The sequence below is a fragment of the Chiroxiphia lanceolata genome, chromosome 1 (genome assembly GCF_009829145.1).
Source record: "Chiroxiphia lanceolata isolate bChiLan1 chromosome 1, bChiLan1.pri, whole genome shotgun sequence".
In the NCBI taxonomy this organism is placed as follows: Eukaryota; Metazoa; Chordata; class Aves; order Passeriformes; family Pipridae; genus Chiroxiphia; species Chiroxiphia lanceolata.
The window spans coordinates 63,123,104-63,139,626 of NC_045637.1; the positions used below are offsets into that span (position 1 = coordinate 63,123,104).

Here is a 16,523-nt window from a genome sequence, read left to right on the forward strand (position 1 = left end):
CAATTTAAGGATGAGAAGGTAACTAAAATAGATTTCCCTATTTTCAGTTGTTCAGAACTTCTAAAAATAACCCACTTGGCTTAAAATTGTATATATTGGTCTAGAGTCAAAGAGGAGTTTCTCTGAATGTTTTAATGACATCTGTTGATATTGTTTGGATTTTGGGCAGTATTTGCTCATGAACCACTTCTTCCAACTTAAAAAAAATATTTCTTTTATTGCAAAATATACCATAGATGACAATTTCAATAGACAAAGATAATGACATAAGGAAAGGATTCTTCCTGCAAAAATCCTGAGTGTTGAATCCAAAATGTATGTAAGATTTCTGCACTACTCTTAAGTATGGACGTGGATATTTAATTTTATAACAACTGCATGAGGTGTGGAACCACTCCAGTACATGAAATTACCTCTGTGAAAACTGTTTATGGATCATTACTTTTGTAAGGAAGGAAAGTTGCAGTTACTTTGATAAACTTCAGATTTATGTTTGGAGTTTACATGCTAGCTAGAACTTCTCTTGAAGATGACTTCTAGATAAGTGCAATGGCTAAGAAAACTAACTGCTAACAAATGACAGAAATGACCTCATTAGCCTTTTCTGACTTCAATAAACTCAGAAGCAAATTCTCACTCACCTTGACAGAACCAAGTTTCTGTCTTGGGAACCACTGTAAGTAATGCTACCTTGAAAATAGCTTTGCTATGACATTGCAGTGCAGGTACCTGAGCATGAGCTTATCAAGCTAGGACACAGACAATATTGATTAAGAAACATGGTTTTGGTTAATACAAAGGAAAATATTTGGATTATTAGAGTACTGAGCTCCCACACTGGAAACAGCAGTCTATTTTCTGTGGTTAGTTACCACTTGCTGAGGATGATTTCTCAGTTCCTAGCAACACTGGTCTCTTCCTCAAACCTTATCTGTTTGTGGGCTTAGTCTCTGGTAAGCCTTTCCTGTGCTTATTCCCTCACTCAGGACTTATTTTCATCTAAAGAGGCTCTGAATGCCCCAGACAGACTGGCAGACAGAGCTCCTTTCGCAGTCTATGTCCTTCAGTCCTACTGGTTTTAATGACATCTCAGGACTCCAAGATATCCTTACCGTTATGCTGTCTTGAGTTGCTGAGAACACAACTGTGTTGGGCAGGACACGTCTCAAGGATGAAGGACCACCGCCTCCCTAAGATCTTGCTTTATGGTGAACTTGCCACTGGCTGCTGCAAGAGAGGAGCCCCAAAGAGGAGATACAAGGACTCCCTGAAACAACATCTCAGCCTTGGCCATATTGATCACCATAACTGGTCTACTCCGGCCTCCAATCGGGAGATCTGGAGACACGCCATCTATAACACTGCTGATGCCTTTGAGAAAGCACGCAGGATCACTCTTGAGGAGAAAAGACAATACAGAAAGAATTGTGCCGTGCAGAATATACCACCTAAGGAGTCTTTCTGCTGTGCCTTTTGCAATCGGACGTGCCTGTCTCGTATTGGCCTTTTTAGCCACCAGTGCGCTTGTAACAAACGTGGGTAGAGCCCTCCCTAAATCTTCGATCACGAAGCCCAGCCATGATGATAAGAGTAGATGAAGCCTATTAATTTAGCAGCATATTTAACTGTGGTTTTGATTCATGTCATACCATCTTTGTTACAGCTTTTTTCTCCCGTTTAATTTCATAGCACAGTACATTCTCCTCAGCCTTGTTCTACTTACTCCCTGTCATTCTAATAATGAATCAAAGTAAATATTGCCACCTACTTTGGAATGAGTATTGTTCAGTTGTAAAACCTAATTTTTCACAGGAATGAAAGTGGATGGATATTCTTTGGCCAGTCCTAGTGATGATTCCTCTCTTTTTAACATGAATAATCTCTAGAATTTAACTGTCTCTTAACAAAGGAATAAGTGAGCTCAGGTGCCTCAGTCTGAGCAGGATCTTAGTAGGGATCCATGGATGAGTCCTTTCAAAGGTCAGGATTTAAAAGACAGAGATGCAGCTCTCCTTTCTGCAGAACAACTGGGATGTTTATATTTACCCATACACAGTGCATCCCAGGAGGCTGACTCTCTAACTCTACATCAGTTTTTTGTGATCAATCTAGGTGGTGAGCCTGCAGCTGGTTTTTAATCCAGGATATCACAAAATGATATTGTTCATTATGTTCATTAATATTTTTCAGGCACAGAAATTCTATTCCGAGGTAGTTTTACAGAACAGTGATGAAAATGTATGAAGAAGTTCCACGAGAGAATGCAGAGACCCACAAGACTCTGGCAGAATGTGTGGAAAATTTGTTTTACTGGGAGGAACTAAAATGTTTCTCTTCTCTAGACAGAACTAGCAGAACTATCTTCATTAGGTTGCCATTCTTCAGACAATACCTCAGGTTCAAGTTCTACTTTTACACATGCAAATAAATTAAAAACCCCTAACTGTTCTCCTTTTGTCTCAGAAAACTTCCAAATGAGCCCCATTAGATGTGGTCTACACTAAGGAATTTTGGCTTTTATGGACACAGTTCAAACACCTGGAGCTCAGACTGATTGAAAAATTTTCCATAAGATATGCCTTTCAGCCAGACAGCCGGCATTTTGACTAAAGGAAACATTCTCTACCAAGTGTTTATTTCCTGTGGAAATCTAACATTTTACTGGTAATTCAAGCATCTGGAAATTAAAGAGATCTTGTGTTTTAACCTCAAGCTAAAATCACTGTGCTGAAATTAGTACTTAGAAATGCTAAGGCAATGCTTCAGGACAGTTCCCGTTTGGGAACCTCAGCCACTTCTTCATCTCAAACTCTGGCATCTTGTGAAACTCTCTTCCTCCACAAAACCTTCCTTGTGATATTTTCTGGCTCTTTAAAGGCAAGCTATAGCTGCCTAAGCTCTGAGTATATCTATAACTGGTCCATACAGCCCACTTCAGTCAGAACCATACCTGTGACAGGGTAAACAGAGACTTTGGGAGGTGCAGCTCTCTCCAGCTTCCTAGTTCTCATTTTAAGGTCCTCTGTGGCATAGCCCTTCCTCTTACTTGGTATCACACTATTCCACCTCTCATCTGCTCTGCCAGTGTGGTATCTTCTTGACCATTAGTTCTGCCTTTCCTTGCTGTGAAGAGGCAGAAGAGATAGAAGGAGGTAAAGGGCCCCCTTTCCCTCAAACAGCTTTTTCTCATTCAGTCCTTTTGGTTCGTAGGAGATGGTGACCACCTGCACATATACAGCTGGCACTGGAGCTCAGCTCTGCCAGGATTTCTATGCAATGTCCAAAAGCACAGCTCAGTGGCTGTGGGTGCTGGTCACTATGTTCATGATCACCATCTCGCTGTTACTTTGCATTTAGCCTATCTGTAGCATTTCCTGGTCTCTCTCTTCCCTTTCCTTTGTTACTAAAACCATGCTGTCACAGTAAATGGTTAGATTTTTCTCATTTCAGATAATCTGCAGGTTTAACACTTAGGCATGCTTAAAAAACTTAATGAGAGTAAACTTTTCATTAACAGGGCAGGGCTCCCGCAGAGGGTAGGGAACAGCAGACAGAGCTGCAGTTGCAGGAAATTCCTCTGCAAGCTCACCAAACTGGTTTACACTAGTGGCGGTCTGTGTGTCATGGGCACACTGAATCATTAATGCGCAAATGGCTCAATGCCTTATGTACCACCGAAAGAGAAAATGTTCTCTGCACCGGCTACCACACTCAGCTCCCACCACATGGGGACTGGTAATGTGTGTTCTGTGCAGGTACAAGGACTTGTTACTGCAGGGCAGAATTTGGGCGGTTTAACAATGCAAGGAAGGGAAAGCCAGCTTTGTTTTTTTAATTACATATGCTACTCTACTGTAGTAGTGTTGTATGGAAAGCAGAGTAAATGAGATAGAGTGAGTGCTACATCTCTGTTTACAGTTTTACAATCCTGAGTTTAACACAAACACAACAAGCACCCGTCTACTTTCAGCCCAAAATAAAGGCCAGAATTTCCATTTGCCTCAAAGCAGCCCACTGAAAAATGTCCCTGCTTGTCCCTTTCTGTTTATGGCTAGCTAAGCTAAGCTAGCCTTTGCATGGAACTCACTGGCATTGTTTTAAATTGCATCCACTTGGCACCTAATTACAATTTACATCAAACCCCTGTTCGTTTGGATTCACTCCCTTACTGAATCATTTCCTTGAGTTTTCAGGAAGACTTTGTCCTGAACTTTCTCCCGTGGTCTTTTTACACCATTCCCTGCAGCCTCCAGAAAACTATTTCTTTCAGGTAGTACAAAGGCAGCACACCTAATTGCCTCAAACCATTCCTCTCTGGCATAAAGCATTCACTATTTTATGTCGTAAATAGGCTTGAACAACTTCTATCCCATGTTACTCTTGAAGATTTTTACCTTTAGGACTCATCAGTTTAATTTTCCTTATTAAAATTAATTTTTTCTGTCCTAAATTACTTCCTTGCTCCAGCTGGTTTGTCAGACGTAAAGACCAATTAGCAAAAACTTATGTTCTTTAGTTTCTGCTCAGCTGTAGGCTATTTTCCCACAATAGTACTGCTGTCACGGGTCAGACATCATTCTGGTGTCATAGGATGGCTGAGCTTCAGGGTATATCGCAAAAAATAGTTAGCTCAGAAAAAGTAAAAAAAAGTATTCGTTCTTTGTTGATTACTTTATTTGTTGCAAATTTTCTCTCTAGTGGTGAAAAGTTGTTCATTGATCCAAATCAATGAAGTGTTCTCCATATCTTTGAGAGCCACTCATTAAGTTATTGAAGAGCCACATTTCAGTATTGGCAATTTTGAATGAAAAACCAGAAATTAGATGTATATTCACTGACACCTACCTCAGATATTTTTTTTCATTCACTCTGTCCATTGATGCTGTCCTCTTAAAATGAAATGAGGCGCTCAAAAGTAGTAATAAATTTTTCATAACTAATTTACTTTAAGAGGTTTTCAATTAGCAGCAATCACACACACAAAACATTGATTTTTGTTTTACTAATTGCACGATTTACTAATATGCATGATTTTTTAGGATCTCAGTTATGATAAATTAATCCTTCTATAATGTAACACGTTAACCGCTTTGTGAAATACTAATGCTCAAAATGAAAATTATGATTGAAGAATGCAGTAAATGTGTGAAGCATGGAAATGCAGTAGTAAAGTGCAACAAATAATTAGTTTTACTCTCATACTCCATTGGAGTGCCAGCTAGCTACATAACATTATGATCCTTGGCTTTATTGAGGTGAAAGTGGAAACTGTTAGCACAACCATATTTTTCTTGCCTACCATTTCCAATGCTTAAGTATTTTTCCACCCTTCCCTCCTCGATTTTTCTCTCAATGTCTCTTATTCAGGAGAAGGTACCTCAGGAGGAACACGTCACTGTGCTACAGTAAGAACTTGAACACGGGCATTACCAGAGTGGAGGTCCAGCTGACAGAGCCCAAAGTTCCTGGGACATGCCAGGTCAACTACAGCACTGGGCTGCTGCACTCCCTCTGAGATCATAGATCAGTGTAGTTTATAGGTCCTGTGGCGTTTGGCTACTTCTGGGTCCAGCAATAGCTGTCTACTGAAAGGAACCACCTCCTCAAATTTCTGCTCAGGTCTTCTTGTTTAATAGATAAGTCTGTGCTTCAGCACCTAGCACCTCTCACTGTTATGCTGAAAATAATGTTCCCATTTCTGTTTGCAAGTGCACCAGTTTTTCCTTTTCTCCCTCTTGAGAACAATATCTTACATGTTCTGTGAGAACATCAGCAGACACTCCAAAATTGAGGTTCCTCATTTGTGATGTATTTCATCTTAATGAATTTTCACAACAGCTTTTCTAAGTTATCTAGTACTGTACACTGCACGAGAGGAAGACAAAATGGGGATGGACTAGGAGTGCTTGGCCTAGAAAGCTGAGTAACATAGGTCTTTATGTTTTGCAAGGAATATCAACGTTCTTAAGAGAGAAACCAAATTTTTATCTCTGTTATTTCTGATATAGGAAGGTAAATGTGAGAATGTACACAGGATTTTGGAGCCTGATGAAAGAACAGCTCTTTACCTTGCCTCCTACACTTTTAAAAATCATGTCTAAAGATTAGCTCTTTTCTTAATTATCTACTGACCCACAGGTTAACTTTGAGTCATTACATGGAGGGAACTAAGATGCTTTGGATGAATACAGTGGGGTATTGAATGGGTTCATGCATTAGTCACAGTAATTTTCCTCTGCTGGTCTGCCCCTTATCTGTACAACATAGAAGAGAAATTGTTTTTCTGGTATTGACTAGAACAGCAATGTAGTACCCACTCCCCTAAGGTCAGAGGGTCCTGAGCAAGAGATACCATGTGTTTTTCACTGGGCAGATGTGAAAAGAGAAGCCAATGTCCATGTCTTTGCACCATGGCAAATGCAGAATAGTAAATCTCTTTTTGGCAGGAGACAGAAACTTTAAAGATTTCCATAGAAGCTAAGTGAAGTATTCCTGTTATCAGCTAATTGCATGCAACATCTCAGTCTCTGGTTGTACTACCTGGAAGTAAAACGGGTAATCAAAAATGTGTTCTCCACCACAGAAGGCCTGCAGTCGGGAATGAAAAATCGAATCCTTCGAAGAGACACAGGGACCGTCTGAATGCGGAACTGGACCATCTGGCCAGCCTCCTACCTTTTCCACCTGACATCGTATCAAAGCTGGACAAACTTTCCGTCTTGCGCCTTAGTGTCAGCTATCTCCGAGTCAAAAGTTTCTTTCAAGGTAGGTTTCCTTAAGATATCAACATCCCATTAAAAGCATCTCTTTAATTTGTTGTTGCTTTGTACTAAGCCTGAGTAAAAGTGACAAGCAGTATTATATTGATAAAGACATGGGAAAAATCTGTAGTTGAATTTATTTCATGCATGGGATATTGCATTGAAAGTTTCATGCATTTTTTCCTATGCTGTTTCTGTGTTTTTCATGAAATAATGGGATAACGCCCATCTTTTCTTGGTAGCCTTTAGGAAATGGGAAAACACAATTTTAAAATCACTAAACTGGCCAAGAAGCTTGGGATAGATGTAATACCTGTAGATACTTTGAACTCCCTATTTGAAGCTGTTAATGACGCATTTTCAAAATGCCTGTTTAAGTATGATGTGAAAGTCAAGCAATGACTGTATTGCCTGCGTTTGCTGTATGCCAGAAGGAAATGGGCTTGCTTGAAAAGCCAAAATGACCACCGTCTTTTAGGATAAGAGAGGTTCCAAGTTTAAAGTGTTGATTGAAGCTGTACGAGGCTACACTTTGTTTTTGTAGCTGTCTGGCACACAACACAATGAAAGCCAAACGTGAGTTTTCAGATGCACATGAAAAGAATTCTTCCAAATTTGAAGACAGTTTGAGTTTCTTCTGTTGCTGAAGAGTTCACAAGAGCAAAATCCAGATTAGGGATTTAACCATCAAAATCGTCTCTAAAATTGTTTTTTAGAACAGAAAAAAAAGTCCATTTGAAGGAGTATAGTTGACCAAAACTTACAGGTGGACTGCAGAGATAAACAGAAGTATTTTTTTAATGGACGTTATTTTTCCTTTACTACTCTTTGCTACTTCTTCCTGTTACTATTCCTTATTATGCACAGTGTATATATATTTTTTAGCTTTGCCTGGAGAATAATATCTATTAGTTGGTTTCTTGCTTTTAAAATATATTTTAGTATAAAAGAAATGCCAGGTTGAAGAGACTTTGGCAGGCTGCAGGGTATTTTACAAGCTGACAACATTGCAGGACCTGACACTGATAGCAGGAGCCTCCCATGTCAACTGTGGCAGTTGGTTGCCCAACCTCCAATATCCTGCAGTTTACAGAGTGCCTCTCTTTGCCTTTGAGCACATACTTGAGTATTATGGTCCCTTCCTCTGAGCTTTACGTTTTGTTTCTTTCAGATTCACAAGCAATAATATCTGCCTTTACTACTCTTCTGTCAGAGTTTCTCAGATCCATTGTCTCCTTTTTTTAAAGGGACGAGATAAAAGGAAAACAAGCAAAGCCAGACTTCATTATGCTGAAATGTTCCATGTTCAATGTTTTGTGAGATTTCATTTAATTTAATCCCCAAATTACCTAATTGAACACATCGTTTGTGTTCCCTTCATTCTTATTTTTAAATGTTTACATCATGAAACTAAGGTTACAGTTAGCATTGTTTATAGTAAAGGAAGGAAACTACACGCCATTTTAAGACAAGAGCAGGCTGGAGCTTCGGACGGGTGAAGTGGAGAAGAGGTGAGCTGTGGAAACAGAGCTGCATGAGGAAGGGTTGCTAATGTTTGGGTAAGGGCAGAAGCTGCCATATCCTTCGTGGGCATCACGATCTTCCTTGTAGTTGTGGAGAAATACAGTAAAATCTGGTTTTTTAAGCAAAAACTTTGGTAGGAAATCACCTAAAAAAGCAAACAAAAAATATCCACCCCAGCGTTTCCATCTTTGTTGTGATGAAAGAGGATAGAAGAGCAAAAATTGTTTGTTTGTGGCTTTTTAAATCAAAGGATGGCACTAAACTGGGAGCTGTTATAAACGCTGAGGACAGAGAACAGACCAGTGGCCTACAGAGATGTTATAAAATTGGATAAAAAAACATTTCTGGAAAAATAGCCTAGTAAATCTGCACTAATTCACTCAGGGAAAATTAATACAAAGGAACTGGTATTCAATAGAAATGAGAAACCTAGAAAAGAGAACATAAAAACAATAATCGAAGGGGGACAGTGGTCAGCAAATTGTTCCATGCCTGTAATATGATATGTTGACATAAACAAGAAAACCAAGTGTGGATTTTGGTCTGTTTGCCCAGAGGCAGCATGTCACTACACAGGAAGGTTATAATCCTTCTCTGCATGAGACCAGCATGACTCCATCTGGAATAGATCTTTCTGATGTGGGCATCTCCTGGTCACAAGGGCATTAGTACATATTAAGGGGTTTGGGATAAACACAAGCAAGACTATAAAGTTGGATGGACAAAGCAAAAAAGAGTAAAATTAGCTCAAATGTGTACAATTTATATTCTTTGGCTGTTTCTCTTCATAGGAGGGAAAGGCGAGAAGGGAAGGAATTGCTTAAGATATTTTAGAGTGGCACAATGGAGGACCCAAGGAATGATGATGCCCAAGATGAAATTTGACTTGAATATCAAGCAAAACATATCTGTAGTGAGTTCTTTTTGGCTATCTGATATTCCTAAAAGGGATACAGTGGAGATTCAGGACAACTAAAATGCATAATCTTCTGAGATACGCAGTAATGTGCACCTTTTGTTTAAAAAACTATTATCTGAGTTTTGAGGAAGTTAAGTGTAAATTTCAGGTTTTAAAATGTGCTTTTAAGAATATTGTTTGTAATTTTTTAGAAAATACGAGTAGTGCTATCTGACACATGAATTCATATGTTACATTGCAGATTCGACCTGTAACAGTTCAGCAATTCCTGTGACAATTATAATTACCTTTGACAGTCTCAGTGGTTTTTAGACACACTTATTTACTTCCACTAGGTGTCCTTTCAGTAGCTAATCTGCAGTAGTCATTGTGCAGCACAAACATATTTATAAAGAACAATAGCCAACTGGAGAGCATGGCGTGACCACACCATATTGACTTCAAGTATGAAAATCGTTTTGCAGAGAATGAGATATTAGGGGATGGAGAATATCTGTTTGTCATTTATTCCCTTTTTAGTGACCATTATATGTTAGTACCTTGAAGTATATGGCCAGTTCATCTTAGTTAAATTGTTTAAGCAAAGGCCTGGTTCCTTTCCAAAATTTAGATCTGGTTGTTGAGACTGATATTCCAGGGATTTATTTTAAGTTGTTGTGGTTGATTCCCTCCCTCATTCTTAGAAATGTTCTCCTTTTGGTTCGGAATAATTCTTCTGTCTACTTGTTTTAGGATCTTCATATGTCTGTTATCAGTTGGCAGAGGATCTATTAATAGTCCCGCTCCCTCCAAGCTATATGCATTTAGTCATTTTGCATTTTCCTGATAAGCACTTAAAAAGGGCTTGCAGCAATAACCTTCCAATCTCACCAGATCTCTTGTATAAAGCAGCATGGGTCTGAATTAGTGCTTAGACTGAGAGACACCAACCGCTACAGGAAAATATGATGGTCATTTGACCCTGACAAAGACTTACCTTGAGTGGGGCTCCTGTGAGAGTGGAGTGGTGTCTGTGACCACTTGAGTTTGCTGGGCCTCTCTCTGGGACATATTCCATCTTCATTAATTGTAGTCTGTCTTCCTTTACCACTCTCAACAATACATCCTTTATTACTTCTTATTTATCAGTTTTTCCATTGGTGGAAAAATGATGATCTTGTTCCACTTCTAAACCAACTCTCTTTTGTTGGTCATTTAAATTGTTACCTTCTAGTATAGGTAATTATTTTGTAAACAAATGTCAAAGGAATAGCACCATGTTCTTTTAGTGTCTTAGACCCTTTCTGAGAGAGAGTGCTAACTCAGTTTCACAGTACCTGTAAAGAAACCAGTTATGACAATTACAACTAGGGCTGTAAAGCTCCTCATCTTTCAGTTCTTAGTGTAAGTAACCTTGTGTCAGTACGCCACTCAAATTGTCCTTCAACATATCCTACCTTAATGTTAAACCTTTTAACCATAAGCATTCCTGATAAATGATAGCTGATGTTGTTGACTACAGTCTTAGACAGCAAATGTAGAGACCTCGATACAGATCAATTTTTTGATTATTCAGAAAGTGGGAGTATTTTAAATCCTTCACTACATAATTTATATAAAGCATAATTTTATTCAATAGCTTGTTATTTTTCCCATCTGGACATTTTTTGCATGCACAAATGTGTATTTATACACACATACACATAAGCAAACACAAAGACATGCGTACATATATGAAAACAGTGTCATCCCAACAAAAATTTCCTTCAGAGAACTGCTTTGAACCTCCATATTTATTTCAGACTTCAATGTCTTCTCTGTATTTACTTTCTTCCAGACTTCATTTGATTTTGAAAGTTAAAAATCTGATAGATCTATGGATGACTAAATAAGGAATGTAGGGATTCACAGCTGAATTCTGGGAATAAATATATTAAAAGTTTCTGTAAGTCTTATATTTAAACTGTAATCTAGATCTTTGCAAAAGTAGTGACAGTCAAACATGGAGACATGTTGTTTGACCTGTCTTAAGCAGAAGTTATATATGGATTTAAACTGAATTTTAGAAACAAAGTAGATTTGGAGAAATTTGTTTACAAATGTTAGTTCATCTGCTTCCACCTAGAATTCAAAATTTTAGGAAACAGGCTTGCAATGGACTTTCCTGAGCAAAGAATGAGCTATGCCTAAACCAGAGTGTCTTTGTCTAAGGCTCTTTTAAATCTGTAACGTGAGTGATTCCACACCTTCCTTGGCAATCCCTAACATCCAAGCTGGAGCTGTCCTGCTTCAGTTTAAGCCCTTCTTCTGTAGAAGAAAAATTTTGTTTCCTTTTCTCATGGCACCTCTGCTTTTTCAGCTTTTACAGCCATGATGCTGTCCCATGTTTCCTTCACTGTTTTCTTCTTCAGACAAAACAGGCCTGCCTTTTTTTTTTTTATCAAGAGCTATATTTTCTTTATCAATTTTGCTCAGCTTTTGTCTTTTTTTCCAAGATTGGTCTAGCATATGTACAATGTATCCTTCCATTTTGCAGCAAAGGACTGATAACTTCTCTCATAGTATGGTTTCTGAACTAAAATTAGTCTCCCTTCCAACCAGATTTTTCAGTTTACTTATGAAGATGTTGTGAGACAGTATCAATAGCTTATTAAAGTTAAGAAGACACATAATAGCTATTCTTCTCATCCACCTGTCCAGTTGTAAAAGGTAATTAATTTAGTTTTACATGACAACATATCCTTGACAGACCTGTTGATTTCTGTTTTTATTTTTACTACCTTCTAGTCTTTACAAAGAGGTTGTTTGATATTTTTCTTCAAGACTTTTCTAGGGATTGAAGCTCAGTGAGGTGGTCCCAATATGCTTTGGTTTCCTCTTCCAATGCTTTCTAAAGATAAGCACCACGTTTATCCTCTTTTAGTCTTTCAGCATCTCCTCTTAATATCATGATTTCTCATAGAGGAATAGGTAATGCTTCATTACAGTCTCAGAATACACCAAAATGAGTCTCACCAAACGCAACTAAACTCATGCAACCACATGAGATGCAGCCTTGTTCCAGGTGTTTTGTCAGTATGTATCTGATCCTAGCTGATGGAAGCAAAAAGAGTCAATAAACACTAAACTTTTTTGTTGTCATCATCTGTAGCTCCCCCTCTGCTGAGAAGCAGAAAACTCTTTTCCCAACCTTGTATGGTTAAAGGACTTCCAGAATGCTTTTTATAACTTTCCCCTTCTTGCTACATCTGACTTTATGCATTGGCTTTTCTGTTTCTCTTATTATACATTTGTGCTTTATTTTACTAATTTTTTAAAAAGATTTTCTGTGAGCTTCCAGTCATTGAAGATTTTGTTAAGTTGGTCTGTTCTTATATTTCCCATTCTTCACTGCTCCTGAGATAGTTTACACTTATGTCCTAGATATTGGTTTGTTGAAGGAACATCCAGGTCCTATTTCCCTTAGATATCTCTCCTCTGTGATTTTTCCAGGTGTACTGAAGTCTCCCTTCTGTAGGCTGTCTTCATCTTGCTGTGCCTTGGATTGCTGCTGCTGTAAGAACCATCAGTTCCAGGACTTCCTGGAAGCTGCCCTTCCTCCTCCTAACCTGTTTTCCCCCTCCAATTAAATATTTTTTTTTAAAATTTTTGGCAAGATAGCACATGCTGTGTGGTTTCTGTCTTTCTCTGATTTAGCATTTATGTTAGTGGGTCATTTCCTTTTACTCACTTATGTGTTTGGTGTGATCCAATTCCCATCAATGTTTATCTTCAATGGAAATTGAATTTTTCCCTTTTAAGAAGAAAGCAAAAAAGGATTCCTTCCAGCTGGCCTGATTTTTAGTATCCTCAATTACTTGCAGTCTGTTTCAGCTTTTTTCTCCTCCTATACTGTCCACGGCTGTTGCTCTCCTAGATCAATAGCATACTACTATGACTGAGATTCTTTATGCACTCATTAAACCCTTTAGGCTCTTATTTGTTGCAGTATTTGAATATTCAGTGCTGCAGTCCCCACTGCAGACCTGTTTCTATTGTGACATGCGTGACATTGCATTAACACTCACAGAAAATAGATATTAAAACTTCTCGTGGGTAAGGAAACAAAGAGTGATCTTACTTTCAGTGCATAATCTGCACCATAACACTATTTAACACTGCTGTGTAAGTGCTGCTTACCTGAAGCAAAGCTACTGCTCTGAGGATCCAAGATTCCACTGCAGTGCATGTACCGGAGTTCTCAGGCATCCTTTTTTACCCCACTGTCTCTTCCTATCAATGCTGTTTTCCCAAAGCTTTCTTTTCAAACTCTCAGATGAAGTGTTTTGTTTTTCTTTTTTCTGGATTGACAAGTTCCGCTTCTTTAGTATAAATATGTTTTTTAGATTTTACTTTGCTTAAGCATGGAAAATTTTTCCACAACAAGATTCAACTGATTCTGAAACTAAATTCATATGGTTGAGTTTATTACTACAATTATGGAATACATTTCTAAGGGAAAATTTCTTCTTTCATTTATTAGCTAGTTTCAGTAGCCTGGAGCTTTCCTTTAAATTTAGAACCGTAAGCTTAGTGAATCCCATATTCACAGAAGGGTTGAAATTGGAAGAGATCTCTGGAGGTCACCTTATCCAACCCCCCTGCTCAAGCAGGGCCACTGAGAACCAGTTTCCCAGGACCATGTCCAAATGGCTTTTGAATATCTCCAAGGGTGAAGAGTTCAAAACCTCCCTGGGTAACTTGGTCACCCTCACAGTGAAAATGTGTTTCCTGATGTTCAGAGAGAACCTCCTATGCTTCAGTTTGTGACCATTTACTCTGGTCCTGTCACTGAACACTTCTGAAAAGAATCTGGCTGTTCTTTGTGTCCTCTTCTTAGGTATTTATACACACTGAAGAGATCCCTCCTGAGCTTTCCCTTCTCCAGGCCGAACAGTTCCAGCTCTCTCAGCCTTTTCTCATAGGGGAGATGCTCTAGTCTCTTTATCTTCATGTCCTTTCATTGGACTTTCTCTAAGTACTTTGTAATGGGTATATTTAAAACAGATACAGAAAAAGTAAAATAATAAAAGATCTGAAATACCAATAAATACTATGAGAGGCTATGTTAAGAACAGGATAAATTGCCTACATCAACAACCTCCTTGATTCTATGTCTTTGTTCCCAACAATCTTTTCTTTGTACGACTTATATATTGATTTCCATTATGTGAATAATTAGATGCTTTCAGATTATCCTCAAGCTTCTAGTTTTTGATGAAACCTGTACTTTGATTTACAAATCTAGGATTTCCATTGTGTTTTTCTGCTTAGTTAGGGTTAAAGCAGATACCTTGAGCCAAGAAGTCCTCAGCATGTTTGAATATTTTAACAATCACAAGTTTGTTTTTTAAAGACATCTTCTACTGATTTAGAGCATTCCCAGTCCTCTCCTCTGAAACTGAATGCTTGAATGATTTCTTTCTTGGAAGAGAAAGGACTTTTTTTTTTTGAAAACATACAAAAAGTCTTTAGCATATGTATTGCTCTAGTTCACAGCCGTAACTTATTAGATTGTCTCTAAGCATTCAGGTTGATTAGGTTTCTTATGATAGCATATTGAATGGCTTGTACTGAGAAGAAACATTCGTGGTCAGAGTGGGTAACAGGTGAGGTTATTCCTGTGGATGTATTGAACCAACACATTCAAAGTACCACAACATTCAGAGTGTTTCGGCCAAAAAGGGACTATTAATGGAAGAAATATTTTCTGCTCTCTACTGCTCTCTAATTTTACCATTTTCATAGCAACATAGCAATTCTGCTGTGTAAGTGGTACATAAGCAAATCATTGAAGGAAGACTTACTGTTTGCGAGTCATTATCTAATTAATACTAAAATACTACATCAGTGAAATTTTAGTAGAAATGTCAAGACTTTAAGCAGGATAGCTGCATTTATTCATCCCTGAGATCTGGCAGGACTCATTTCTGGAAAAGCAGCTGCACATTGACTCTCCCCCGTGTAACCCCTTTTCAAGCAGTGGATTATTTTAACCAGAGTTTTAAATACATTTAATAGCCAGAGACACCATTTGGTTGGGACTTAGTGCTTATACTAATGGTTCATTATTTTCTTTTTGCCTTGTTTCCCAGGAACACCATTAATTTCATGTAACAAATTACTGAGGCTGTTTTGTACTACACATCCTCTTGGATAACCTGGAGGTCTCTCTGACACTGGGAGACCTTTGATGACTCTTAGAGGAGAACTGTATCTCCTCTTTGTGCCTTGTTGTAGGAGGGTGGACCTCCTTGAGCAAACAAGACAGGTTTTGTAGGAGGAGTGTTAATCTACAAGCAGAATTTACTTCAGAATAAATCTATATTCAGGAAGAACAAGGCATCTTTTAAATTGCTTGAATTCCTGTCACCTTTGAACATCAAGGGAACCTGTTAGTGTATCACTATGTTCAGTGTCACATTCTGAGACTGGATGTAAATTCCATACCTACTGTTTTTGAGTAATGGCAAGTGAAGGATTTTAGTTATAAATAAGTTTCAGATATTTTCTCTCCTTGGGTACTCGTGTCATGTGCTGTGGGTTGTTTATATTGCCAGACCTCACAAGCTCAGAGCTGTTAGGCTGAGTCAGTCATCTGCATGAGGAGGGCTGGACTATACAGGTTTTGTGCTGTCTTTGGGAAGCACACCATCATAAGGGTTCTTCTTGTGGAATTTCCCCTTTCAATTCTGGATCTTTATTTTATACAACTTCTCTATTGCTGGATGCCATTCAAATGAACATCCCTGTAGGTTTCAATGTTTCTCCTGATATTATTAAGACATTAGAAAACCAGGGAGCTGGAAACGACCAATGACGCGAGGGGAATCTTTGACTGTTAGATTTCTCCAAAGGGCATTTGGCACTGGAAGAGTTCCACTGTTTCAGCCAGTACAAGTACGTTCAGAACCGGACACATGGTCAGAGATGCACGTGATGCCTGGTTTTATAGGTATTCCCACAAACCACAGCTGCTATATTGCTCCAGTGTTAGGGGAAGTCCCCAAAATACTTTGAACCATTAAGTGTGGATCTTCATCTTTCTACATCTTGCTTAGTCATTTTTAACCACTCTGATTTAGTAGGCTTCTGTGCTCAGTACATATGGTTATCTCACACTGTACATTTCACGTAGCATTGATGTAAATGGATGCAGGCATGTGGCAAGGAAAAAGCTGGGTCCACCTAATCCAGGAGACTGGTATGCACACTGTTTTTGGTATTTAGTGATTTTCACCTTGCTTGTGCACTGTGCTTGCTTAATCCTTCCTCCACAGCTAAGACCCTCCTTGGCCCAG

General features: G+C 38.6%; 1 protein-coding gene across 1 annotated transcript in view; it reads left to right on the forward strand.

Annotated features, from left to right (window-relative positions):
- AHRR (aryl-hydrocarbon receptor repressor) overlaps nucleotides 1–16,523 on the forward strand; it is an 85,602-nt gene that overhangs the window by 20,762 nt on the left and 48,317 nt on the right. Inside the window, exon 3 of the mRNA XM_032698661.1 lies at nucleotides 6,584–6,765. Within this exon, the coding sequence (XP_032554552.1) occupies nucleotides 6,584–6,765 (182 nt within the window). The remainder of the gene's footprint in view (nucleotides 1–6,583; nucleotides 6,766–16,523) is intronic.